The sequence below is a fragment of the Coffea arabica genome, chromosome 10c (genome assembly GCF_036785885.1).
Source record: "Coffea arabica cultivar ET-39 chromosome 10c, Coffea Arabica ET-39 HiFi, whole genome shotgun sequence".
Classification (NCBI taxonomy): Eukaryota; Viridiplantae; Streptophyta; class Magnoliopsida; order Gentianales; family Rubiaceae; genus Coffea; species Coffea arabica.
In genome coordinates this window covers 18,437,010-18,461,101 of record NC_092329.1, presented here as the reverse complement: position 1 = coordinate 18,461,101, position 24,092 = coordinate 18,437,010, and the positions used below count along the sequence as shown (strand labels likewise).

General features: G+C 38.8%; 1 protein-coding gene across 1 annotated transcript; it reads right to left on the bottom strand.

Annotated features, from left to right (window-relative positions):
• Positions 1-18,616: 18,616 nt before the first annotated feature.
• Positions 18,617-22,264, bottom strand: LOC140015849 (uncharacterized). The gene has a single exon (XM_072068675.1). It carries the CDS (start codon positions 22,262-22,264, stop codon positions 18,617-18,619), a length of 3,648 nt encoding a protein of 1,215 aa, XP_071924776.1.
• Positions 22,265-24,092: the final 1,828 nt, after the last annotated feature.

The following is a 24,092-nucleotide window of genomic DNA, read 5'->3' as shown; positions in this document are numbered from 1 at the left end:
TATAAGAACAAAAATGGCGAATTGATGTTTGAGAAGAAGACCGTTGTGGCTCTTCCATTCTGCTTCTTGGTAATCTAACCCCAAAGTTTTAAAACTTCACAATTCGACCTCAAAGCTTTTATCAATCCTTCAGATAAGTCCTCATATGAATTGTTTTTTGAACCCCAAAAATGGAAGAGTTGAATTTATTTCATCCTTTTAGATATTACTCATCTTTAATCTTTTTAAGTAGTCTTTTGGGGTAGACTAATTCTTGTTTTTAGGTCATAATTGTGGCTTAAATAATTTTAGTTGATTTGTTATCTTGTTGGGCCTAAACTTATGTTTGGCTAATGATATTTGGCTGAGTCTGTGTAAGAGGGTTCGATTTATTTTTGGGTTTTGGTTTGGGCCAGAGAATCGTGACCCATCTGTTTGGTTGGCTAATTTTGGGCCAAAATAGTTAAACTAGCCCATCTGTTTTTGCTTGGGTTTTCGGTTGGGTTAGGAAGGGTTCGGCCCAGACGAACAAATAAAATGGCCCCTTCCCTTTTTGTTCTGAATTTCCATTGAGCTGGGAAGCTTTGGCCCAAACAAATAAAAGAAATGGCCCAATGGTTTGGTCCATTAGGAAACAAGAAAACGTTTTTTGCAAATCAGTCCCTGAATTTCTCCTTAGCTGTATTGTGGCCCTGGATATTTTCAACTTCTTTCAATTCGGTCCTTAATTAATTGCAAATAGGTCCCTGAACTTTATTTTTCTTTAATTTTGACCTCCAAACTTTGTTAATTTGTGCAATCAAGTCCTTTCTTCTTTCGACTTCTTGAATGTAGGTTGTCTACATGATTTAATTGATTCAATTTCATGTTTACTTTTGTCTCTTGTGATTTTTTTGATTAAAGTGGTGCCTTGACCCTTTTATTGTTTTGAAGCTAATATTCTCTTCATTTCACAACTCAAGGGAGGTAACCTCTATCTCCTTGATTTTATTTTTCCTACGTGCTCCTACGTGTTATGTGAATATGCATGTCTACTTCGCTTTCCTTGCCTTTCCTTAATTCCTTACTTTTATTTTATTTACTTTTTGCTTTTTATTTAAGTTATTCATTATGGGGTATGTGTACACCTCTTGGCTTGTAATAGATAGGGCTTGGAGAGCATTTGATGAAGACCTATTGAAGACATGTGCCTAGCTAGCAAATGTAATAGGTTTAATAGTTTGATTGCTTGCTTTTTTTGCTATGTGTTAATTTTCTTTATTAGGCTCTTGCATCTAGTCGAGCATGCTAAGTGTTATGTGCTATGTGTTTATGAGTGTTTGGCATGTCTACTTGCTTTCTATAGCCATGGATGAATGTGATGGATGAATATACGTCACCACACTAGTCCAACGCTAGTTGTGGCTCATTCATAGAAAGGGCTAGTCCAATGCTAGACCCAATAGGCCATCCCCCTTTTGTTAGTGCATATTTGCACGTTCACTACATGTCATGCATTTTTCTAGTTTTATCATTTGACATGCTCCTCGAACCCCTTTTCCCCTCATTTTAGGATTTTTGCACCTCATGCTAGTTATAGGGTACATTTGCTTGAAGAGTCCCCTTTCGATAAGGAAAACGAGCGAGTTTGGCTACAAAATAGCCTTAGCACGCTAGTTCTTCCTTCTAATCCAAGGGAAAATTAAAGTCACAAAGTTAGGAGTCCCCGTTCCCGTTTTGATGCATTCCTCTAGGGTTCATGCATTTTTTTTACTATCACATACACTCCTACTTTATATTCTATCTCTTTTTCCACATTCTCACTTCACACTACTTTTGGACGTTTTTCACTTAACTACTCACACTTTATACCATATCACTCGCACACATGCACTTTGTGTTATTTTCACATCATCATTCTTTACTCACCTTACCTTGTAAATACATTTGCACACCTCCGCTTACGTCCTATTATTTTTATTACTTTTTTCACTTCACACAAACTCACATTTTCACATGGCATGCATTCCACTCATTTTACGTCATTTAGGATTGTGTGTGACCTCTCCAAAGGATCATTATTGGGCTTCACAATTAATGTGATTGGCACCACTCAACCTTTGAAGAGAAATTTCCCCCATGTCCCCCTAGGTTTAGGTTTGTGCATTCATATAGTTCATCCAACATGCGATACATACCTTGGGTAGAAAAATTAGGAAAAGTGGGGCTAAGTCACGCAACTAGCTTTGGCTAGGGTAAGGGAGTGCCTTAGGCGTTGCCTTTGCCTTCTCCCTTATCAAATGTGACCCCCGATCCCTTTCTTTGGTTGTGTAGATCTAAAAGCTCTTTAAAAGGGTTTATTTACTTTTTCGTTCAAAAAACAAAAATTATTTTTTTGTGACTTGGTACACCCTAACTCTATACCAAGTGGCGACTCCATTTTTCATACAAAAAAAACCCTTTTGAACTTTATTTGGCCAAACCGTCGCATTTCACAATTTCACGGCCTTTATTTTCACTTTCACACGTTCACATACATATCTCACACACACTACACACACATCAATCAAAAAGTAGGGCGCGACAACTTGGCGACTCCACTGGGGACTTCCTAAGTGGGTCCAAGCATTTGATTTAACCATTCTTTTCCTTTTTTTACCCCTTTTATACATTGCATCTTGGATATTAGGGTTGCATTTTCCCTTTTTAGGACTCTTTGCCTCACTCGCGTCTCAAATTACTCCCTCACGAATGTATGATTGGTTGATTGGATGTATGTTTATTTGTTTATCTCGCGCTTGCATTGCATTTTGGGTGGGGGACATCACCCTAGAGCCTCGTGTTGGTTCTTGATCCCTCCCCTCCAAACGAGCACTAGCATACGTGCATACGCTTTAATTTTTCACCCCTCATTTATTTTTCTTTTAGTGGCTTGTCACGCCACTCCACCCTATTAGGATTTTAGGTGACCCACTTGGACATGTGATCGTGACACGACGTGTGCGTAGCATGATCCGAGGGGTCACTCGATCTTCCGCTTTAAACTTTAGGTTGATAACCTATTAGTTTTTAGTCGAAGGTTGAGGATTCTTTTTAGATTCGCCCAGACGGGTAGCCGTGACACGACGTGTGCGTAGCAACGTCTGGGGAATCGCTCGAGCCACCGACAAGGAACCTTGGGAGTGATGACCCTTGGTTTCCAAGTCTGAAGGCTTGGGGAACTGAGCTTGTCGAGTTTAGATGCATTAGTGAACCCCAACCTCATGCATCCATATTAGAATTGCCTAAGGTAGAGTCGACCTTACCCTAAATTAGGAAACACTATTCACGAGGGGAGGGGTCCCACCCCTCTTTCCTTATCTGTCTTTGTTGCTAATTTGTCCAACGTGTTATGTGATTATGTGTTGAACTAACTTTCCTTATCTCCTGTCTTTTGCATTCACAAACATTAGGAAATAAGAGGTCTGGCACGATCCTCTTTTAGGACCTACTCTTATAGATAGGTTATTGCACGTTTAGAAATTTCGGTATATTTCATTCGTAAATCAATAATGTCATATCATTTTAGGCTTACCCTGGCAAATGAAGGGCTCCTTAGGTCACTTTTCCATTTCAAATTGCATGTTTATCGCTTTAATAAACTGGCATCACGCATAAACCATAGAAGGGAATGCCATTTAGGGGATCCCGTGTTAGGAATAAGCCACCTTGTGTCTCGGATACTTAATCCAAGGAGACTTGCACGTTTACATTTTGTACCATCCAAAGGGGTAGCGCACAAGGTAAGGTAAGATCCGATCATTTTCATAGAGCGATCCTTGGAATATGAGCGTCTAATAATCACCTTTTGGTCATTTTATAAAAATTGGTAAAATTCCCTTGCGTAAAGGACATTAATTTGAAAAAATTCACAAATGATTCCTCCTATTGAGACGATAAATAAATTGAGGCCAAAATTTGATTTTAGAAGGCTCATAGACTTTTTTTTTTTTTTTTTAGTTTATTTTTTTTTTATTTATTCATGGAAAATAGAACCAAATATTCCTCTTACATAATCCTCATTTTTCTAATTGAAGGTATCCCTATTCTGTCCAAACGGATTGCCCCACGAGCCAACCTTGGGAATTTACTGAAAGCATCGTAAACCTCAATTTGTTTATCTGGATGAGATATACCCACATTAGATAAAGCATCAGCAACTGTGTTAGCCTCCCGATAGCAGTGCGTGAATCTAGGTGGATCATCTAATAATTGCCAAATCTGGTTGACGTATCTTCGAATTTTCCACGGACACTGAGTACGACGTTGAATGATCCCAATTAAAACCAAAGAATCTGATTGTACACATATGTTTCCAAAACCGTTATGTATACAGATCTGAAGACCAATAAGAAGGGCACAAGCCTCTGCACGGAGACATGTAGTATCTCCCAGATATGCCGAAAAACCAATCATTGGTAATCCAGTGGAATCCCGGAGTATGCCCCCACCTCTACCTATTCCTGGATTACCTTTAGCACATCCATCCGTGTTAAGAGTATACCTCCCTGTCTCTTTGGTTTCCCAGCGGATACCTTGATATACAACCGTACCCCCAGGTGCCTTTGACCAATCATACAATTGACAAAAGGATTGTAGTCTTATCAATTGTTTAAAATGTATTCCTACCATGGATTGGATTTCTGAGAAGATGGCTTGGCGAATGGCCGATGATTGCATCTGGACACCCTCAAACATTGCTTTGTTCCTTTCCTTCCAAATCTGCCAGCAAATTACACTAGGAAGAATACGGCAAATAATCTTTCGTAACTCAGAATCCTGTGAATTCAACCACCAATCAACTATGCGTGCTCGTAGAAAAGATCCTGAGAATTTTATTCCACATAACCCTCCAAAATAATTCCAAAGGAATGACGCAATGTGTCCATTGGAGAATAAATGCTCAATAGACTCCTCGGAAGGCTCAGTACAGCAAAAGCACTTTGACGGCAAATGGAAACCAAATTTACGAAGCTTATCCGGTGTCGGTATTCTCCTCAGAAGTAATCTCAACATGAAAAATGAAACTGTCAAAGGTATCAGAGGGTGCCAAATGGAAGCAAATACCATAGACGTGGGTCGAGTCTGCCTAATGTCCCCAAAAGCCGAATGTAGAGAGAAATTTCCAGTTGTTGTGGGCATCCAAAAGACTTCAGCTATACTTCCTTCTTCTGGGATCATTTGTTCTGAGATGGAATAAGCAATTTCCTTTGGCAAAGTATGGTATAGAAGATTCAAATCCCAATGGCCGTTGTTTACGAAGTTTCGGAACGTCAAATTTGGGATAACTGGAACCTTTAGAAACAATGCACCACTCCCCAACCAGTTATCGTACCAAAAATGACACGCCCCATATTTGGCCACCCATAATATTGAGAGTTCCACTTGCCGACTCACATTGAGCATCCTTCGCCAAATTGCCGAATCCGTTGGCCTGAGTTCTACCTGACAAGGGTGCAGACATTTACAATACTTTGCTTTCATGAAGGTCGACCACAGTGATGATTCTGTTCGGAATTTCCACCATAACTTGGAGGAAAAGGCTGTGTAGACGTCACATAATCTCCGAAATCCAATTCCCCCTTCCTCAACTGGATAGCACAATTGAGGCCAACGTATCCAATGAAGCTTCGATTCCTCGGGTGAGGATCCCCAGAGGAATGCCGAGCATGCCTTTTCTATAGTTTTAAACACCGAGCTGGGAATCACTGCAGCTGACATTAGGTGAACTGGTATTGAAGATAGTACATGCTTGATTAGAATAATTTTTCCTCCAAAGGAAAGTAACCTTGATTTCCAAGACAGAATCCTTGCTAGTATTGCATGACAAACTTCTCCAAAATAAGATGATTTGCATCTTCCAATGTAGAGCGGAAAGCCTAAATAGCGTATTGGAAATGATTTGCGGGCAAACCTAGAGATGCGATCAAGCAGCCGTCGTCTTGCTATTGATACGGATGGATGAACCAGATAACAGCTTTTTTGTACATTTAGTAATTGGCCCGAGCATCTTTGATAATCATCTAACACTTTCATGATAGCCTTCAGGGAAAATGAGGATCCATTTGCAAATATAAGAACATCATCCGCAAATGCCAAGTGAGTAATAGACGGGCATCCATATGGAACTTTGAAACTCACAAATCTTGGTTGCATGACAAGATTATTCAGTGCTCTAGATAACACCTCTGCCCCTATAATAAATAATGCTGGTGATAATGGGTCCCCCTGACGGAGTCCTCTCGAAGACTTGAAAAAACCATATGAGGATCCATTTATAATGATGGAAAACCAGACATTAGAAATCAGTCGCCAAACCATATCAATGAATCTCTCACCAAAACCGAACCTTCTCAGAACATTTATAATATGACTCCATGCCACTCTGTCATATGCCTTAGACATGTCTAGTTTCATAACCACATTTCCACCTCTATTCTTTTTCGCCATACCCGATATCACCTCCTGTGCAAGTAGGAAGTTATCGGTTATATTGCGACCCTTCACAAATCCTGTCTGCTGTGGAGAAATAATTTTTGGCAATATTCCCGCCATTCTGTCTGCCAAGATCCTTGATAATAGCTTGTTGAAGAAGTTACATAGGCTGATGGGTCTAAATTGAGAAAAATCTTGAGGATTTGGCACCTTCGGAATTAGAACAATTGAAGTAGATGTGATGAAACGAGGTAGCTCTGCTCCACAGAAAAAACTGAGTACCGCCTTGTAGACATCTTGGGCGATTACTTGCCATGCAAAAGTAAAAAATTTTCCCGTGAATCCATCTGGGCCAGCAGCACTTTCTTCATCCATTGCCTGCAGGACTCTATAAACCTCTTCAATTGAAGGGATTTCTTCCAACTTCACATTATCCTCTCCCGAAATCATAGGTGGAATGAGATGTAGCATATCTGCAGATGATCCCAAAGAATCCGAGAAAAGTTCAGAGAAATAGGTGGTTGCTTCACTTGCTATATCAGCTTCATTGTCCACCCAAACACCATTGGCTTTTTTGATACGATGAATCATAGCTTGAGCCCGTCTCTGTCTTACTATCGCATGAAAATACTTTGAATTAGTATCTCCCTGTCGAAGCCATTTTACCCTAGCCTTTTGCCTCCAAAATTGTTCTTCAATTGATAATGCATATCTCAGCTCCGCCTGAGCCTTTTTGAGTTCAATCTGGCACTCCTCCGAATCATCTTGATCTACCAATTCTTCTGCCCGTTGCACCGCCATTTCTGCAGATCGCACATTATCGATCACGTTTCCAAAGTGTTCTTTGTTCCATGTCTGAATAGCTTTTCTTGTTGCCAATAATTTAGAACATAGAGCATGCATCGGAGATCCATTGACATCTTGAGTCCAAGCCTGGCGTATTACCTCCAAGAGTTGTGGTTTAGTTGTCCACACATTCAAAAATCGAAATGGACGCGGCTTAGTATCTGATTGAGCAACAAATGAGAGCTTTAACGGTGAATGGTCAGATGGATGTCTAGCCAAGTGAATGACAGAAATGTTATGAGAAAGATCCAGACATGCCCCGTTGACTAATCTCATTTTTGGCCGAAGCACCCCTGTATCTGCATCAAGAAAGTTAGTTTCATGTGGTCCTTCACTCACAATAAACCATAGTTCAATATCAATAGATTGTAAAAAGATAATCATCCGTTCTTTCCAGCTAACATAGTTAGATCCACTGAACATGGGAGGTCTAGTCACAGATTGCCCTTCAACAAACATAGCATGACTGGTTGTCATCTTTACTCCAAGCCGTTAGAGCTTAATCTCAAGGAGATCAAGCTCTGATACCAATTGTAAGTCCCACAGGCAACCAAGAGGGGGGGTGAATTGGTTGATTAAAATCTTAACCAAGTTTATGCACTTTTTCTTTAATGAAAATTTACCTTCCTTTTTAGTAATGATCAACCAAGTAGATTAGAAGACAATAGCAATATTAATCAGAGAAGCAAGTATAGATAAGCAATGAAGATTTTATTAAACAGAAATATAAAATAGAGAAACAAACCAAGTGTCTACCAAGCTTTACCCAAACTTGAAGACCAAACACTAGGAAGAGCAACTTCTCTTTGATGAACGAAGATCAACTAGATGTACAATGGAGGGAGCTCTTCCTCCTTGCCCTAAGCCTCACTTAGTCAAGCTAGGAAGTTTTACAATCACTCAGAAAACCCTCAACAAAGCTACACTAAAGATCCTTTCAACCACAAAAGAAATGCTCAACAGAAATTCACACCACTTTAATACAAATCTGCTTTGGAGACTATTTTCTAGCTAAAATATCTCTTGAGAACTTGTAAACAAAGTGAGCAAAAGTCCCTACTTCGTTCAGACCAGTTTGATTTTAAAGGGAACCAGAAATGGGCTTCATCAATGCTTCCAACGGATAGAAGGCAGCTGAAGAGTCAACTAGCCGTTGGGGCTGTCGGACGTCCGACGAACAAATCATCGTCCGAACCAATCGTCCGAAAAACAGCAAGTTTGACGTTCGGACGTCCGATGAGTGTTTATCGTCCGACAGTACAGCGTCCGAGCTTAGGCCGAGAGTTGGCAAGTTAATTTGGAATTTCTCGGACGTCCGATGCGGTTGATGTGCGTCCGAGATGTGCGTCCGAACCTTCCGGACGTCCGATGACTCTTTGTGAGCGTCCGACATAGCTTCCTTCTTGATGTTCTTACTTCTTTCGGACGTCCGACAGTTTCCTTTCGGCCGTCCGACCTGTTTGTCCTGTTTTTGCTTCTCCTTTTTGACTGTTTTGCATTTCATGACACATTCGAACCTGATTCTAAACACAAACACTCATATTTGAAGAAAGTTAGATAAATCAAAGTGTTCACTTTCTTGGTCTGTATAAACAAACTTTTGTGATCATCAAAACCAAGAATAACAAATCACCAGCAATATTCCATAATAAGCACATTTATCACATAATTTTATGTAAGTAAACATAAATATTTAAACACACAAATTTGGAAACACTCACCAAATACCCAAATAAATGCTCTCGAGCATCGGGTTTGTTTCCTGGCTCACAGCTACTTCCTGAGACAAGTTCATAAATCCAAAGTAAATATATAATTTGTAGGTGTTCACCTATTATTTATTATCCTATTATTTAAATCATTAGAATCAAGTTTGACTTTAAATTATAAAATATAATATATTCAATATTTATTCTACATTTCATTTCGAGACTTATTGACTTTATCATTTTAAACCAAGAAATATACGTATTTTCCAAGTTTATAATTTATAAAATATTTAAATCAAAATTATACCGTTTTCCACTCAAGATTCTAAGATTAAAGTGTGTGGACACCCTATTGGTTCCTATATTAACTAGTTAACTCTAAACCATTTGTAATTTATACTTTATTTCTCTACACTAGTCTTTCAAATACTAAAATCTTTAAAAGGCTTGTGAGGATAAGATTAAGAGATTAGAAGCCATTTTATGTATATAGCTATAATGAGTTACCTTAGAGTTTTCAAAAATATCATAGAAAGCTTAACTAATTAACCCCCATTTCAACCTACAAACTGAAATTCCAGCTATATACTTCAAGTTTTCAATAAAACTTCACTCTTTTACTTGCTTACAGTTTTAAGTATTTCAATGTACTTTTGGTCTAGCATAGATCAAGGCAAGCAGCATCTATTTCCAGCAATCCATTCCATCAAACGTTAGTTTCTCCAACAATGTAATAGTTTGGATCTCAGCTTTTCTTTACTAGTTTTAGCAAGGATTCACTAAGGTTTTACCAGCCTTTCAAATGTTAAAAGTCAATAGAGTGCACATAAGAACAGGGACAGGATATTGTACAACATCTCAATCAAGATGGCAGTCAATAGAGTTCACTAAGGTTTTATTCACTTTTTAGTTTTAGTTTTTATTTTTTATTTTTTATTTTTTATTTTATTTTATTATTTTATTTTTAAGTTTTTTTTAGCATAGAATTTCTCGAAAAAGAAAAAAGAGAAAAGAAGAAAAAAAGCATTCAAAAATATGCTTTAGTTGTTTTTATTCAAATTCAATGTTTTCTTGAAAAAAAAATGAAAAATGAAAAAATGAAGAAAAGAAAAGAAAAATCGCAACTTTGTTGTTTATTATTTCTAGTTTGTTTATTTTTGTCTGATGTTTCTTAAATTATTGTTTTTCTTTACTTAATATCTTTTTTCTTTTTTTGTATTAAGTTATTAGTTAAAAAAAAATGAAAATAGAGCCGCGCATGCATGCGGCATATAAAAAACATTTGCAGAAAATATGGCAAGCGGGGGGAATGGATCGAATGGCTGGGGTTTAAGGTGGAGAAAAACCCTTCATCCTCACCTTTGAGGTGAGGGTTTGGGTCTCATATAAAAAGAAAGAAACGCAGGAGGGAGGGGATGGATGAGGAGACTGACAGCAGAGAAAAAAAAGGGTTGGCGGCTGATTAAGGAAAAACTGACGGCTAAAAGTTTTGGAGAGCAGGATACAGCTAGGGTATTAGGGAGAGGAGTTGAGAACGGCAAAAGAAATGAACAAAAAGGGAGGTTTAGGCTAGGCAAGAAAAGGGCCAGAAAGAATGAGAAAGATAGGAGATTTCGAGGACATGTCGGCTGTGAAAAAAAGCTAAGTTTTTTAGAGAGGTTGTCGGCTGTGAAAAGGAACCAGAAACCAGAAAGAGTGAGGGAAAGCTTTCGAGAGTGAAAAGAAACCAGAGAAGGAACAAGTTTTGTTCAACAATAGGCGACTGAAATCATCTCCAAAGCCAATAGATTGAAGCCTGAAGTAACGGGTTCTCCATTGCTGGAAATTGCTGCAGCAGAATTTCTGGGTTTCGTTCCAGCAGTCCCCGTGATTTCCTTGAAATACCTCACCTTCGTTTGATTACGCTAGCATCCTCAGGTAAATCTATCATTTCCTTTTGTTAGTCTTATACCATTCCCCTGAAGCTTCAAGCTTAGTAAACCAGAGATTCTAGACTCTTACGTTGTGGATTTAATTGCTAGACATACGCTGTTTTCGTGCGTTTCTTTTCATTATACAGCCTAAAGCTGTTGCCTTTGTTGTTATTTTTCATGACAAATTTGTTAGAGTTCCAAATCTGGTTGGTGTTGTTTATTTCGTTCCCAAGCTGTATTTTAGTAGCAAAGACATCAACTTTGAAAGGAAAAATGATATTTACTTGGTCAATTGATTTGAAAATGTGTCTGAAGTCATCTATTGGATAGGTTATGAAGGTCCCCAGTTGGTGCGTGTTTTCCATTCTGATTTTTATGCTGAAATTCAAAGGTCCTACATTTGCAAAGTTGGAAGATTGTTGGCTGAATTTAAATGGTGTTTAATTGATTTTTGCGCATAAAAAAAATCTGCTGCAACAAGCCTGATGCTCTCGGCATGTTGCAGCAGCAGTGCGAATAGCTTTCCTGTTCTCTTAGGTTGCTGCAGTTTTGGTTTACTCAACTCTTGGCATGTTGTTCTTGGCTGTTTCTGGGGTCGCATCTATTTCTCTCTTGCTTTGGGTTTTGTGTGGTGTGATGGGTATGGGTTCCTTTGTAAAAAAAAGGAGTTTTTTTTTTAAAACCGGATTTGCTGAAGAGGTTCTAGCATTTCAGTTTCCTTTGTTTTTTATCTTGCAATCAGTCGTGGACTAGTTTTAGCTCTTCCTCTTGGATGTTTTGGAACCCTTTTGTTGGGAACCCAGGGACGAGAGTCATTAGTTTTCCTTCACAAACAATTCTCTGCATTGTTTAGTTGCTTTGTTTTTCTGAAATCTGCATTCGAAGTTGAGCTAATGGTCAGCTCTTTTTATTGCACTTTGTGTTCGGAAGTTTGTTGGAACTTATATCTCTCCCTGATCACAAGCTCCCGCATTTGGTGTTGTAATGGGTTAGGATTCATTTGAATAACTTTGCATGAAAATTGTCTCGGATGAACAAAGGAAGTTGCAAAAGTTCATAGCCTTCGTAGCTTTGCATGAAATTCTTCCAACTATTTTGCATTTGTTAAAGGATATCCAGCCATGTTTAATTGTAGAAATTTCAAAGTTGTTGTATGAATCTGCTTTGCTGAAATTGTTGAACCTTGAGCCTAAAGATTGTGTAGCAGAACTTTGGCGAGAGCTTCGTTAGTTTGTGAAGCTTTGTTGTGCAGAATGTTTCTCACGTAACTTTGCATGAACTTGCATGAAAGGTTTTCAGATTTTGCCTCTTTGCCCCCCTAGGCTTCCTTTTATCGTACTATGGCCCAACCATGTTCTTTTTTCTTGCCATTAAGTCCTAAGTTGATTACAATTTGAGCCATTACTTGACATTTTCTTACTCCTGGACCTTTAAAGTTCCTAAAATGTTTCAATTGGCCTTGATTGGTTGGTTAATGGTTGTTATTCGGTCCTTAGTCATTTTGCTATTTTAGAAAATTGATCAATGATTCACTTTCGCTTGGAAATTATGCATTATTTGATCATTTTTTTTAAGCTGCAAGTTGAAGAGGGATTCGATGATTTGGTGAATTCAAATTGAATTATTCACATTTTATCACTAAATTGGTGCATTAATCCCTTGTTTTGATGGTTTAGCCCAAGTTATCTCTTTCTTTGGTGGCTCTAGACCGAGTTGAGTTTTGTTTACATTACTAACATCACAAACGGGGGAGGTATAACTTCTTTTATCTTTTTTATTGTTTCTCCTATGTGATCCAACGTGTTAAGTGAGAATTGCATGTCTACTTTGCTTTCCTAGCTTTTCCTTAATTCCTTTCATTTATTTCATTTACTTTTGCTTTCATTAAGTTATCTTTTATGGGGTATGTGTACACCTCTTGGCTTGTAATAGATAGGGCTTGGAGAGCAATTTTGTCCATTTTCCCCCTTCCCCTTTTGTTTTAGTTAGCAAATGTAATAGGTTCATTGCTGGCTTTTGTTGCTACGTGTTAATTTGCTTTATTATGTAGACACCAAATTTTTGGTGCTTTATTATTTATTTATTTAATATTCATTTTTTATTTGTTCTATTTTTATTTTTATTTTTATTTGTCACAATTAGTTTTATTTACTTTTTAGTTTTAGTTATTTTAGCCATTTTAGCGTAGAATTTCTCAAAGGAAAAAGAAAAGTGTTCAAAAAAAATATGCTTTAGTTGTTTTAGATTTAGTTTCATTATTTAAAATTAAAAATGATGAAAAATTATTATTAAAAAAAAAGAAAAAGAAGAAGAAGAAAAAGGGAAAAGTCAATCAAAGGACAAAGAATAAGACACATAAGTCTATTTTGGGGTTTGAGATCTTGGCCCTTGATATTAGGTTTAGTTTTTGGAGGGGCCTTTAAGAGGCCAAAGAGCCGCAAGCATCAGGAGAGGTCTTCTGAAAAGCAAAAGAAAGAAACCGGAGAGGGAGGTCTGAGAGCAGGAAGGAAAACAGGAAAACGAAAAAAAGGAACAGAGAAGGAAGGGGATTCGGCCAAAACAAAAGAAAACGAAAGAAAAAGCAGAGCAGGGAGGGCAAAGGCTTGGGCAGAACAGAGAAAAACAGAGGGAAAAGAAAGGCAGTAGGAGGCGGCGGGTTAGGCAACGGAAACCAAAAACAGAGTAAAACGAAGAGGGTGGCGACTGACGGGATAGAGGAGGAAAGAAAGCAAAAACGCAAGGGGAAAACAGGGGGGCTGAGAACAAGGAGGAACGGACAACCAGAAAAACAGAGGCGGACGGCTGCGAAGGGAAAAAAGGGGGTGAAAGAGGAAACAGGGGGAAGAGGATTGCAACGTCTGGGTTTGGGGGCGGAGCAAAACAGAAAAAGAAAAGAAACAGAGGGCAAAAACAGGGCAAGGCAGCGGAAGAAATGGGGAAGGAGCTACGGCTAAAACAGAAAGGCCGAGGAAGGCCGAGAGGGGTTTGGGGGCTCGAGGAACAGAGCAAAAAGAAAAACAGAACCAAAGAAAGGCTGAAAAACAGAGGGGAAGAAAAGGGGTCTGAGCGAGGAAGAAAGAAATCTGGAAAAAGAGATTGCCGAACGGAATCCACCAGTTCGCGTCTGCTGCCGCTGCTGTCCACTATCGCCACCAGCCGCCTGCTCGAGAACCGGAGCCACCACCACCAGAACCCACCGTCACCGCCAGCGAAGCTCATTGAGAGGCCATTGTAAGTTAGTTTTCTCCTTTTCAGTTCAGTCTTCATTCAAACGGACAGAAAGTTTTTAGAGTATGTTTGCCGGGGTATGCCGTGAGCATGTTGTCTCAATTTCATGTTGGTTGTTCGAATACACGTGCTTTGTATGTTGATTGGACTGGAATTTATGAGTCTCTGACAAATTTCTGGATCAATTATAGTTTAAATGCATCAAAGAATCAATGAATTTTCTAATACTCCTAATCTGTTCGACGAAATGCCTGAGCTGAAAATTCTTATTGGAGGATGCCTTGTTTACATTTTCGTGTGGAGAAACCGTTTGAGTTGGCCGATTCACGTCCTTACGCTTAAGAAACTTTGCTGAATTGTTGTCTTCCATTTCTCTATTTCTCACGTTTCGGGATTGAATGGACTCGAATTGAATTTGTGTGACTTTCGTGTTGATTATAAAGGGCCAGAATTAAAACAGTTTCTTTTCGGATTTGCTCTGGTTATAAGAACAAAAATGGCGAATTGATGTTTGAGAAGAAGACCGTTGTGGCTCTTCCATTCTGCTTCTTGGTAATCTAACCCCAAAGTTTTAAAACTTCACAATTCGACCTCAAAGCTTTTATCAATCCTTCAGATAAGTCCTCATATGAATTGTTTTTTGAACCCCAAAAATGGAAGAGTTGAATTTATTTCATCCTTTTAGATATTACTCATCTTTAATCTTTTTAAGTAGTCTTTTGGGGTAGACTAATTCTTGTTTTTAGGTCATAATTGTGGCTTAAATAATTTTAGTTGATTTGTTATCTTGTTGGGCCTAAACTTATGTTTGGCTAATGATATTTGGCTGAGTCTGTGTAAGAGGGTTCGATTTATTTTTGGGTTTTGGTTTGGGCCAGAGAATCGTGACCCATCTGTTTGGTTGGCTAATTTTGGGCCAAAATAGTTAAACTAGCCCATCTGTTTTTGCTTGGGTTTTCGGTTGGGTTAGGAAGGGTTCGGCCCAGACGAACAAATAAAATGGCCCCTTCCCTTTTTGTTCTGAATTTCCATTGAGCTGGGAAGCTTTGGCCCAAACAAATAAAAGAAATGGCCCAATGGTTTGGTCCATTAGGAAACAAGAAAACGTTTTTTGCAAATCAGTCCCTGAATTTCTCCTTAGCTGTATTGTGGCCCTGGATATTTTCAACTTCTTTCAATTCGGTCCTTAATTAATTGCAAATAGGTCCCTGAACTTTATTTTTCTTTAATTTTGACCTCCAAACTTTGTTAATTTGTGCAATCAAGTCCTTTCTTCTTTCGACTTCTTGAATGTAGGTTGTCTACATGATTTAATTGATTCAATTTCATGTTTACTTTTGTCTCTTGTGATTTTTTTGATTAAAGTGGTGCCTTGACCCTTTTATTGTTTTGAAGCTAATATTCTCTTCATTTCACAACTCAAGGGAGGTAACCTCTATCTCCTTGATTTTATTTTTCCTACGTGCTCCTACGTGTTATGTGAATATGCATGTCTACTTCGCTTTCCTTGCCTTTCCTTAATTCCTTACTTTTATTTTATTTACTTTTTGCTTTTTATTTAAGTTATTCATTATGGGGTATGTGTACACCTCTTGGCTTGTAATAGATAGGGCTTGGAGAGCATTTGATGAAGACCTATTGAAGACATGTGCCTAGCTAGCAAATGTAATAGGTTTAATAGTTTGATTGCTTGCTTTTTTTGCTATGTGTTAATTTTCTTTATTAGGCTCTTGCATCTAGTCGAGCATGCTAAGTGTTATGTGCTATGTGTTTATGAGTGTTTGGCATGTCTACTTGCTTTCTATAGCCATGGATGAATGTGATGGATGAATATACGTCACCACACTAGTCCAACGCTAGTTGTGGCTCATTCATAGAAAGGGCTAGTCCAATGCTAGACCCAATAGGCCATCCCCCTTTTGTTAGTGCATATTTGCACGTTCACTACATGTCATGCATTTTTCTAGTTTTATCATTTGACATGCTCCTCGAACCCCTTTTCCCCTCATTTTAGGATTTTTGCACCTCATGCTAGTTATAGGGTACATTTGCTTGAAGAGTCCCCTTTCGATAAGGAAAACGAGCGAGTTTGGCTACAAAATAGCCTTAGCACGCTAGTTCTTCCTTCTAATCCAAGGGAAAATTAAAGTCACAAAGTTAGGAGTCCCCGTTCCCGTTTTGATGCATTCCTCTAGGGTTCATGCATTTTTTTTACTATCACATACACTCCTACTTTATATTCTATCTCTTTTTCCACATTCTCACTTCACACTACTTTTGGACGTTTTTCACTTAACTACTCACACTTTATACCATATCACTCGCACACATGCACTTTGTGTTATTTTCACATCATCATTCTTTACTCACCTTACCTTGTAAATACATTTGCACACCTCCGCTTACGTCCTATTATTTTTATTACTTTTTTCACTTCACACAAACTCACATTTTCACATGGCATGCATTCCACTCATTTTACGTCATTTAGGATTGTGTGTGACCTCTCCAAAGGATCATTATTGGGCTTCACAATTAATGTGATTGGCACCACTCAACCTTTGAAGAGAAATTTCCCCCATGTCCCCCTAGGTTTAGGTTTGTGCATTCATATAGTTCATCCAACATGCGATACATACCTTGGGTAGAAAAATTAGGAAAAGTGGGGCTAAGTCACGCAACTAGCTTTGGCTAGGGTAAGGGAGTGCCTTAGGCGTTGCCTTTGCCTTCTCCCTTATCAAATGTGACCCCCGATCCCTTTCTTTGGTTGTGTAGATCTAAAAGCTCTTTAAAAGGGTTTATTTACTTTTTCGTTCAAAAAACAAAAATTATTTTTTTGTGACTTGGTACACCCTAACTCTATACCAAGTGGCGACTCCATTTTTCATACAAAAAAAACCCTTTTGAACTTTATTTGGCCAAACCGTCGCATTTCACAATTTCACGGCCTTTATTTTCACTTTCACACGTTCACATACATATCTCACACACACTACACACACATCAATCAAAAAGTAGGGCGCGACAACTTGGCGACTCCACTGGGGACTTCCTAAGTGGGTCCAAGCATTTGATTTAACCATTCTTTTCCTTTTTTTACCCCTTTTATACATTGCATCTTGGATATTAGGGTTGCATTTTCCCTTTTTAGGACTCTTTGCCTCACTCGCGTCTCAAATTACTCCCTCACGAATGTATGATTGGTTGATTGGATGTATGTTTATTTGTTTATCTCGCGCTTGCATTGCATTTTGGGTGGGGGACATCACCCTAGAGCCTCGTGTTGGTTCTTGATCCCTCCCCTCCAAACGAGCACTAGCATACGTGCATACGCTTTAATTTTTCACCCCTCATTTATTTTTCTTTTAGTGGCTTGTCACGCCACTCCACCCTATTAGGATTTTAGGTGACCCACTTGGACATGTGATCGTGACACGACGTGTGCGTAGCATGATCCGAGGGGTCACTCGATCTTCCGCTTTAAACTTTAGGTTGATAACCTATTAGTTTTTAGTCGAAGGTTGAGGATTCTTTTTAGATTCGCCCAGACGGGTAGCCGTGACACGACGTGTGCGTAGCAACGTCTGGGGAATCGCTCGAGCCACCGACAAGGAACCTTGGGAGTGATGACCCTTGGTTTCCAAGTCTGAAGGCTTGGGGAACTGAGCTTGTCGAGTTTAGATGCATTAGTGAACCCCAACCTCATGCATCCATATTAGAATTGCCTAAGGTAGAGTCGACCTTACCCTAAATTAGGAAACACTATTCACGAGGGGAGGGGTCCCACCCCTCTTTCCTTATCTGTCTTTGTTGCTAATTTGTCCAACGTGTTATGTGATTATGTGTTGAACTAACTTTCCTTATCTCCTGTCTTTTGCATTCACAAACATTAGGAAATAAGAGGTCTGGCACGATCCTCTTTTAGGACCTACTCTTATAGATAGGTTATTGCACGTTTAGAAATTTCGGTATATTTCATTCGTAAATCAATAATGTCATATCATTTTAGGCTTACCCTGGCAAATGAAGGGCTCCTTAGGTCACTTTTCCATTTCAAATTGCATGTTTATCGCTTTAATAAACTGGCATCACGCATAAACCATAGAAGGGAATGCCATTTAGGGGATCCCGTGTTAGGAATAAGCCACCTTGTGTCTCGGATACTTAATCCAAGGAGACTTGCACGTTTACATTTTGTACCATCCAAAGGGGTAGCGCACAAGGTAAGGTAAGATCCGATCATTTTCATAGAGCGATCCTTGGAATATGAGCGTCTAATAATCACCTTTTGGTCATTTTATAAAAATTGGTAAAATTCCCTTGCGTAAAGGACATTAATTTGAAAAAATTCACAAATGATTCCTCCTATTGAGACGATAAATAAATTGAGGCCAAAATTTGATTTTAGAAGGCTCATAGACTTTTTTTTTTTTTTTTTAGTTTATTTTTTTTTTATTTATTCATGGAAAATAGAACCAAATATTCCTCTTACATAATCCTCATTTTTCTAATTGAAGGTATCCCTATTCTGTCCAAACGGATTGCCCCACGAGCCAACCTTGGGAATTTACTGAAAGCATCGTAAACCTCAATTTGTTTATCTGGATGAGATATACCCACATTAGATAAAGCATCAGCAACTGTGTTAGCCTCCCGATAGCAGTGCGTGAATCTAGGTGGATCATCTAATAATTGCCAAATCTGGTTGACGTATCTTCGAATTTTCCACGGACACTGAGTACGACGTTGAATGATCCCAATTAAAACCAAAGAATCTGATTGTACACATATGTTTCCAAAACCGTTATGTATACAGATCTGAAGACCAATAAGAAGGGCACAAGCCTCTGCACGGAGACATGTAGTATCTCCCAGATATGCCGAAAAACCAATCATTGGTAATCCAGTGGAATCCCGGAGTATGCCCCCACCTCTACCTATTCCTGGATTACCTTTAGCACATCCATCCGTGTTAAGAGTATACCTCCCTGTCTCTTTGGTTTCCCAGCGGATACCTTGATATACAACCGTACCCCCAGGTGCCTTTGACCAATCATACAATTGACAAAAGGATTGTAGTCTTATCAATTGTTTAAAATGTATTCCTACCATGGATTGGATTTCTGAGAAGATGGCTTGGCGAATGGCCGATGATTGCATCTGGACACCCTCAAACATTGCTTTGTTCCTTTCCTTCCAAATCTGCCAGCAAATTACACTAGGAAGAATACGGCAAATAATCTTTCGTAACTCAGAATCCTGTGAATTCAACCACCAATCAACTATGCGTGCTCGTAGAAAAGATCCTGAGAATTTTATTCCACATAACCCTCCAAAATAATTCCAAAGGAATGACGCAATGTGTCCATTGGAGAATAAATGCTCAATAGACTCCTCGGAAGGCTCAGTACAGCAAAAGCACTTTGACGGCAAATGGAAACCAAATTTACGAAGCTTATCCGGTGTCGGTATTCTCCTCAGAAGTAATCTCAACATGAAAAATGAAACTGTCAAAGGTATCAGAGGGTGCCAAATGGAAGCAAATACCATAGACGTGGGTCGAGTCTGCCTAATGTCCCCAAAAGCCGAATGTAGAGAGAAATTTCCAGTTGTTGTGGGCATCCAAAAGACTTCAGCTATACTTCCTTCTTCTGGGATCATTTGTTCTGAGATGGAATAAGCAATTTCCTTTGGCAAAGTATGGTATAGAAGATTCAAATCCCAATGGCCGTTGTTTACGAAGTTTCGGAACGTCAAATTTGGGATAACTGGAACCTTTAGAAACAATGCACCACTCCCCAACCAGTTATCGTACCAAAAATGACACGCCCCATATTTGGCCACCCATAATATTGAGAGTTCCACTTGCCGACTCACATTGAGCATCCTTCGCCAAATTGCCGAATCCGTTGGCCTGAGTTCTACCTGACAAGGGTGCAGACATTTACAATACTTTGCTTTCATGAAGGTCGACCACAGTGATGATTCTGTTCGGAATTTCCACCATAACTTGGAGGAAAAGGCTGTGTAGACGTCACATAATCTCCGAAATCCAATTCCCCCTTCCTCAACTGGATAGCACAATTGAGGCCAACGTATCCAATGAAGCTTCGATTCCTCGGGTGAGGATCCCCAGAGGAATGCCGAGCATGCCTTTTCTATAGTTTTAAACACCGAGCTGGGAATCACTGCAGCTGACATTAGGTGAACTGGTATTGAAGATAGTACATGCTTGATTAGAATAATTTTTCCTCCAAAGGAAAGTAACCTTGATTTCCAAGACAGAATCCTTGCTAGTATTGCATGACAAACTTCTCCAAAATAAGATGATTTGCATCTTCCAATGTAGAGCGGAAAGCCTAAATAGCGTATTGGAAATGATTTGCGGGCAAACCTAGAGATGCGATCAAGCAGCCGTCGTCTTGCTATTGATACGGATGGATGAACCAGATAACAGCTTTTTTGTACATTTAGTAATTGGCCCGAGCATCTTTGATAATCATCTAACACTTTCATGATAGCCTTCAGGGAAAATGAGGATCCATTTGCAAATATAAGAACATCATCCGCAAATGCCAAGTGAGTAATAGACGGGCATCCATATGGAACTTTGAAACTCACAAATCTTGGTTGCATGACAAGATTATTCAGTGCTCTAGATAACACCTCTGCCCCTATAATAAATAATGCTGGTGATAATGGGTCCCCCTGACGGAGTCCTCTCGAAGACTTGAAAAAACCATATGAGGATCCATTTATAATGATGGAAAACCAGACATTAGAAATCAGTCGCCAAACCATATCAATGAATCTCTCACCAAAACCGAACCTTCTCAGAACATTTATAATATGACTCCATGCCACTCTGTCATATGCCTTAGACATGTCTAGTTTCATAACCACATTTCCACCTCTATTCTTTTTCGCCATACCCGATATCACCTCCTGTGCAAGTAGGAAGTTATCGGTTATATTGCGACCCTTCACAAATCCTGTCTGCTGTGGAGAAATAATTTTTGGCAATATTCCCGCCATTCTGTCTGCCAAGATCCTTGATAATAGCTTGTTGAAGAAGTTACATAGGCTGATGGGTCTAAATTGAGAAAAATCTTGAGGATTTGGCACCTTCGGAATTAGAACAATTGAAGTAGATGTGATGAAACGAGGTAGCTCTGCTCCACAGAAAAAACTGAGTACCGCCTTGTAGACATCTTGGGCGATTACTTGCCATGCAAAAGTAAAAAATTTTCCCGTGAATCCATCTGGGCCAGCAGCACTTTCTTCATCCATTGCCTGCAGGACTCTATAAACCTCTTCAATTGAAGGGATTTCTTCCAACTTCACATTATCCTCTCCCGAAATCATAGGTGGAATGAGATGTAGCATATCTGCAGATGATCCCAAAGAATCCGAGAAAAGTTCAGAGAAATAGGTGGTTGCTTCACTTGCTATATCAGCTTCATTGTCCACCCAAACACCATTGGCTTTTTTGATACGATGAATCATAGCTTGAGCCCGTCTCTGTCTTACTATCGCATGAAAATACTTTGAATTAGTATCTCCCTGTCGAAGCCATTTTACCCTAGCCTTTTGCCTCCAAAATTGTTCTTCAATTGATAATGCATATCTCAGCTCCGCCTGAGCCTTTTTGAGTTCAATCTGGCACTCCTCCGAATCATCTTGATCTACCAATTCTTCTGCCCGTTGCACCGCCATTTCTGCAGATCGCACATTATCGATCACGTTTCCAAAGTGTTCTTTGTTCCATGTCTGAATAGCTTTTCTTGTTGCCAATAATTTAGAACATAGAGCATGCATCGGAGATCCATTGACATCTTGAGTCCAAGCCTGGCGTATTACCTCCAAGAGTTGTGGTTTAGTTGTCCACACATTCAAAAATCGAAATGGACGCGGCTTAGTATCTGATTGAGCAACAAATGAGAGCTTTAACGGTGAATGGTCAGATGGATGTCTAGCCAAGTGAATGACAGAAATGTTATGAGAAAGATCCAGACATGCCCCGTTGACTAAGAACCTGTCTAACCTCTTTGAAATCCGAGCTCTACTTCGTCGATTGTTTGACCATGTAAAATTGGGTCCTGAGAAGCCTACATCAAATACTCCAGCCTCCTCCATGAAAGACAGAATTTTTTGAAACTATCAGTGGATAGCTTGATTTTTTTTAATAAGCTTCCAATTCCATTCAATCCATTGGATCATTTCATTCATCAATTTCATCCAGTCTATTTTTATCAATTTGCCTTCAATTCATTTGATCAACTTACCCTTTTAGGGTCATCTGGCTGATTTTTAAATAAATCTTCATTTCATTTGGCCAATCCATTCATTTTTAGGGCAATCTAGTCGATTTTTGAATAAATCACCGATTTCATTCAATTCATTTGATTAGTTAGGGTAATTTTGTCGATTTTCGATAAATCATCAATTTCATCCGATTCATTTGACCAATTTACCCTTTTAGGGCGATCTGGTCAATTTTGAATAAATTCTCGATTTCATTCAATTCATTTGACCAATTTCATTTTTTAGGATAATCCGGTCCATTTTGAATAAAATTTTCAATTTCATTCGATCAAGTTCCTTTTTTTAGGATGATCCGGTCAATTTTGAGTAAGTTTTAAATTTTACTCAATTCATTTGACCCGTTTCCCTTGTTAGAGTAATTCGATCGATTTTAAATAAATTGTCAATTTCATTCAACCCGTTTGACCAATTAGGGTTTCAATGTCAATTTCAAATTGGAAATCTAGTCGGATTTTGAGAAAACCATCCTTTTGCATCCAGTCATTTGATCAGTTGGGGTTTTGACCCGTGCTTCACTGAGAAAATTTTGTCAACGAATTTCAATCTCTTCGATAGGGAGTTCGTCAAGGTCAAACTTGGGCGTTTTTGCAAATTCTTGCGACGATAAAAAATAGTCAATCCATTCGGATGTTGACCTCATTTTGACAAATGTCTCTCGTCACTCCAATTGACCAATTTTTTTCAAAATTATTTTTTCACTCAATGAGTTGATCGGATCCGTCAGGTATGATATAGTGCCTACCCTAGAGGATTGCATTTTCATGCTAGGCCTACCCTTGGCACAAAAAGGGTCCCCCCATAGGACATGCATACCGATTTTATATTCTTGTTTACTAACTCGGGGTATTTTTCTTTTGTTTTCCCCCTCCCCTGCATTCATAAAAATTTCATAAAACGTGAAAATATGAAATAAAGTGTGAAAACAATTCTGATCTGATAAAGTTTGAAAATTACATGATTCTTGGGCAGGCCCTACAATGTGAAATCGAAAATTCGTCTGAAAGCGCTCGTGCAAAATATTTAAGGGATTTCATTGCTCAAAGAAAAAGGGGCTATTAAGAGAGAAAAGTGTGTATACACGTGTAAAGGAGTTCTTTAGAATTTTTCTCATATGTATTGCTTTTAAATTTTTCAAACATTGGCATTGATGAAGCTTTTATTCAGACAATTATTGTTTTGTATGTATATTCATGTACATTTCATTGTTTATTTTGGCTCATTGAAGATTTCATGATGAATTTTAAGAAATAAGACTAAATTGGGATTTGTTTTCAACCTCCAGCCTGAAAATTCGCAAATGTATGCTTTCTAAAATCCTTGTGTACACTAGATTGGTGATCTGAGCTACACAATAAGAGTGCTCAAGATTGAAAGAGGTCGCTCAAAAGGCCCCATGAGATACCTTTTCTCTTTCACTGTACAATTCATATTTTTGCCCACTTCACTTAACCCCAAAATAAAATCAGTCACATTGATTGATAAATTACAAATTAGGGCAACCTTGGCTTGAAAATGTCCGCTGTGTCTAATTATATTCAACTCACATCTAAGTGAAAGCAAAAATGTGCATTATTTTTGTTTGTTTTGAAAATTTGGAATGATACTTTGAGCATTCGTTTCTCTACCTATACTCATTTTA

Excerpts from the sequence above, each read along its gene's own strand:
- LOC140015849 (XM_072068675.1), bottom strand. The coding sequence starts at position 22,264 with ATGGAGGAGGCTGGAGTATTTGATGTAGGCTTCTCAGGACCCAATTTT.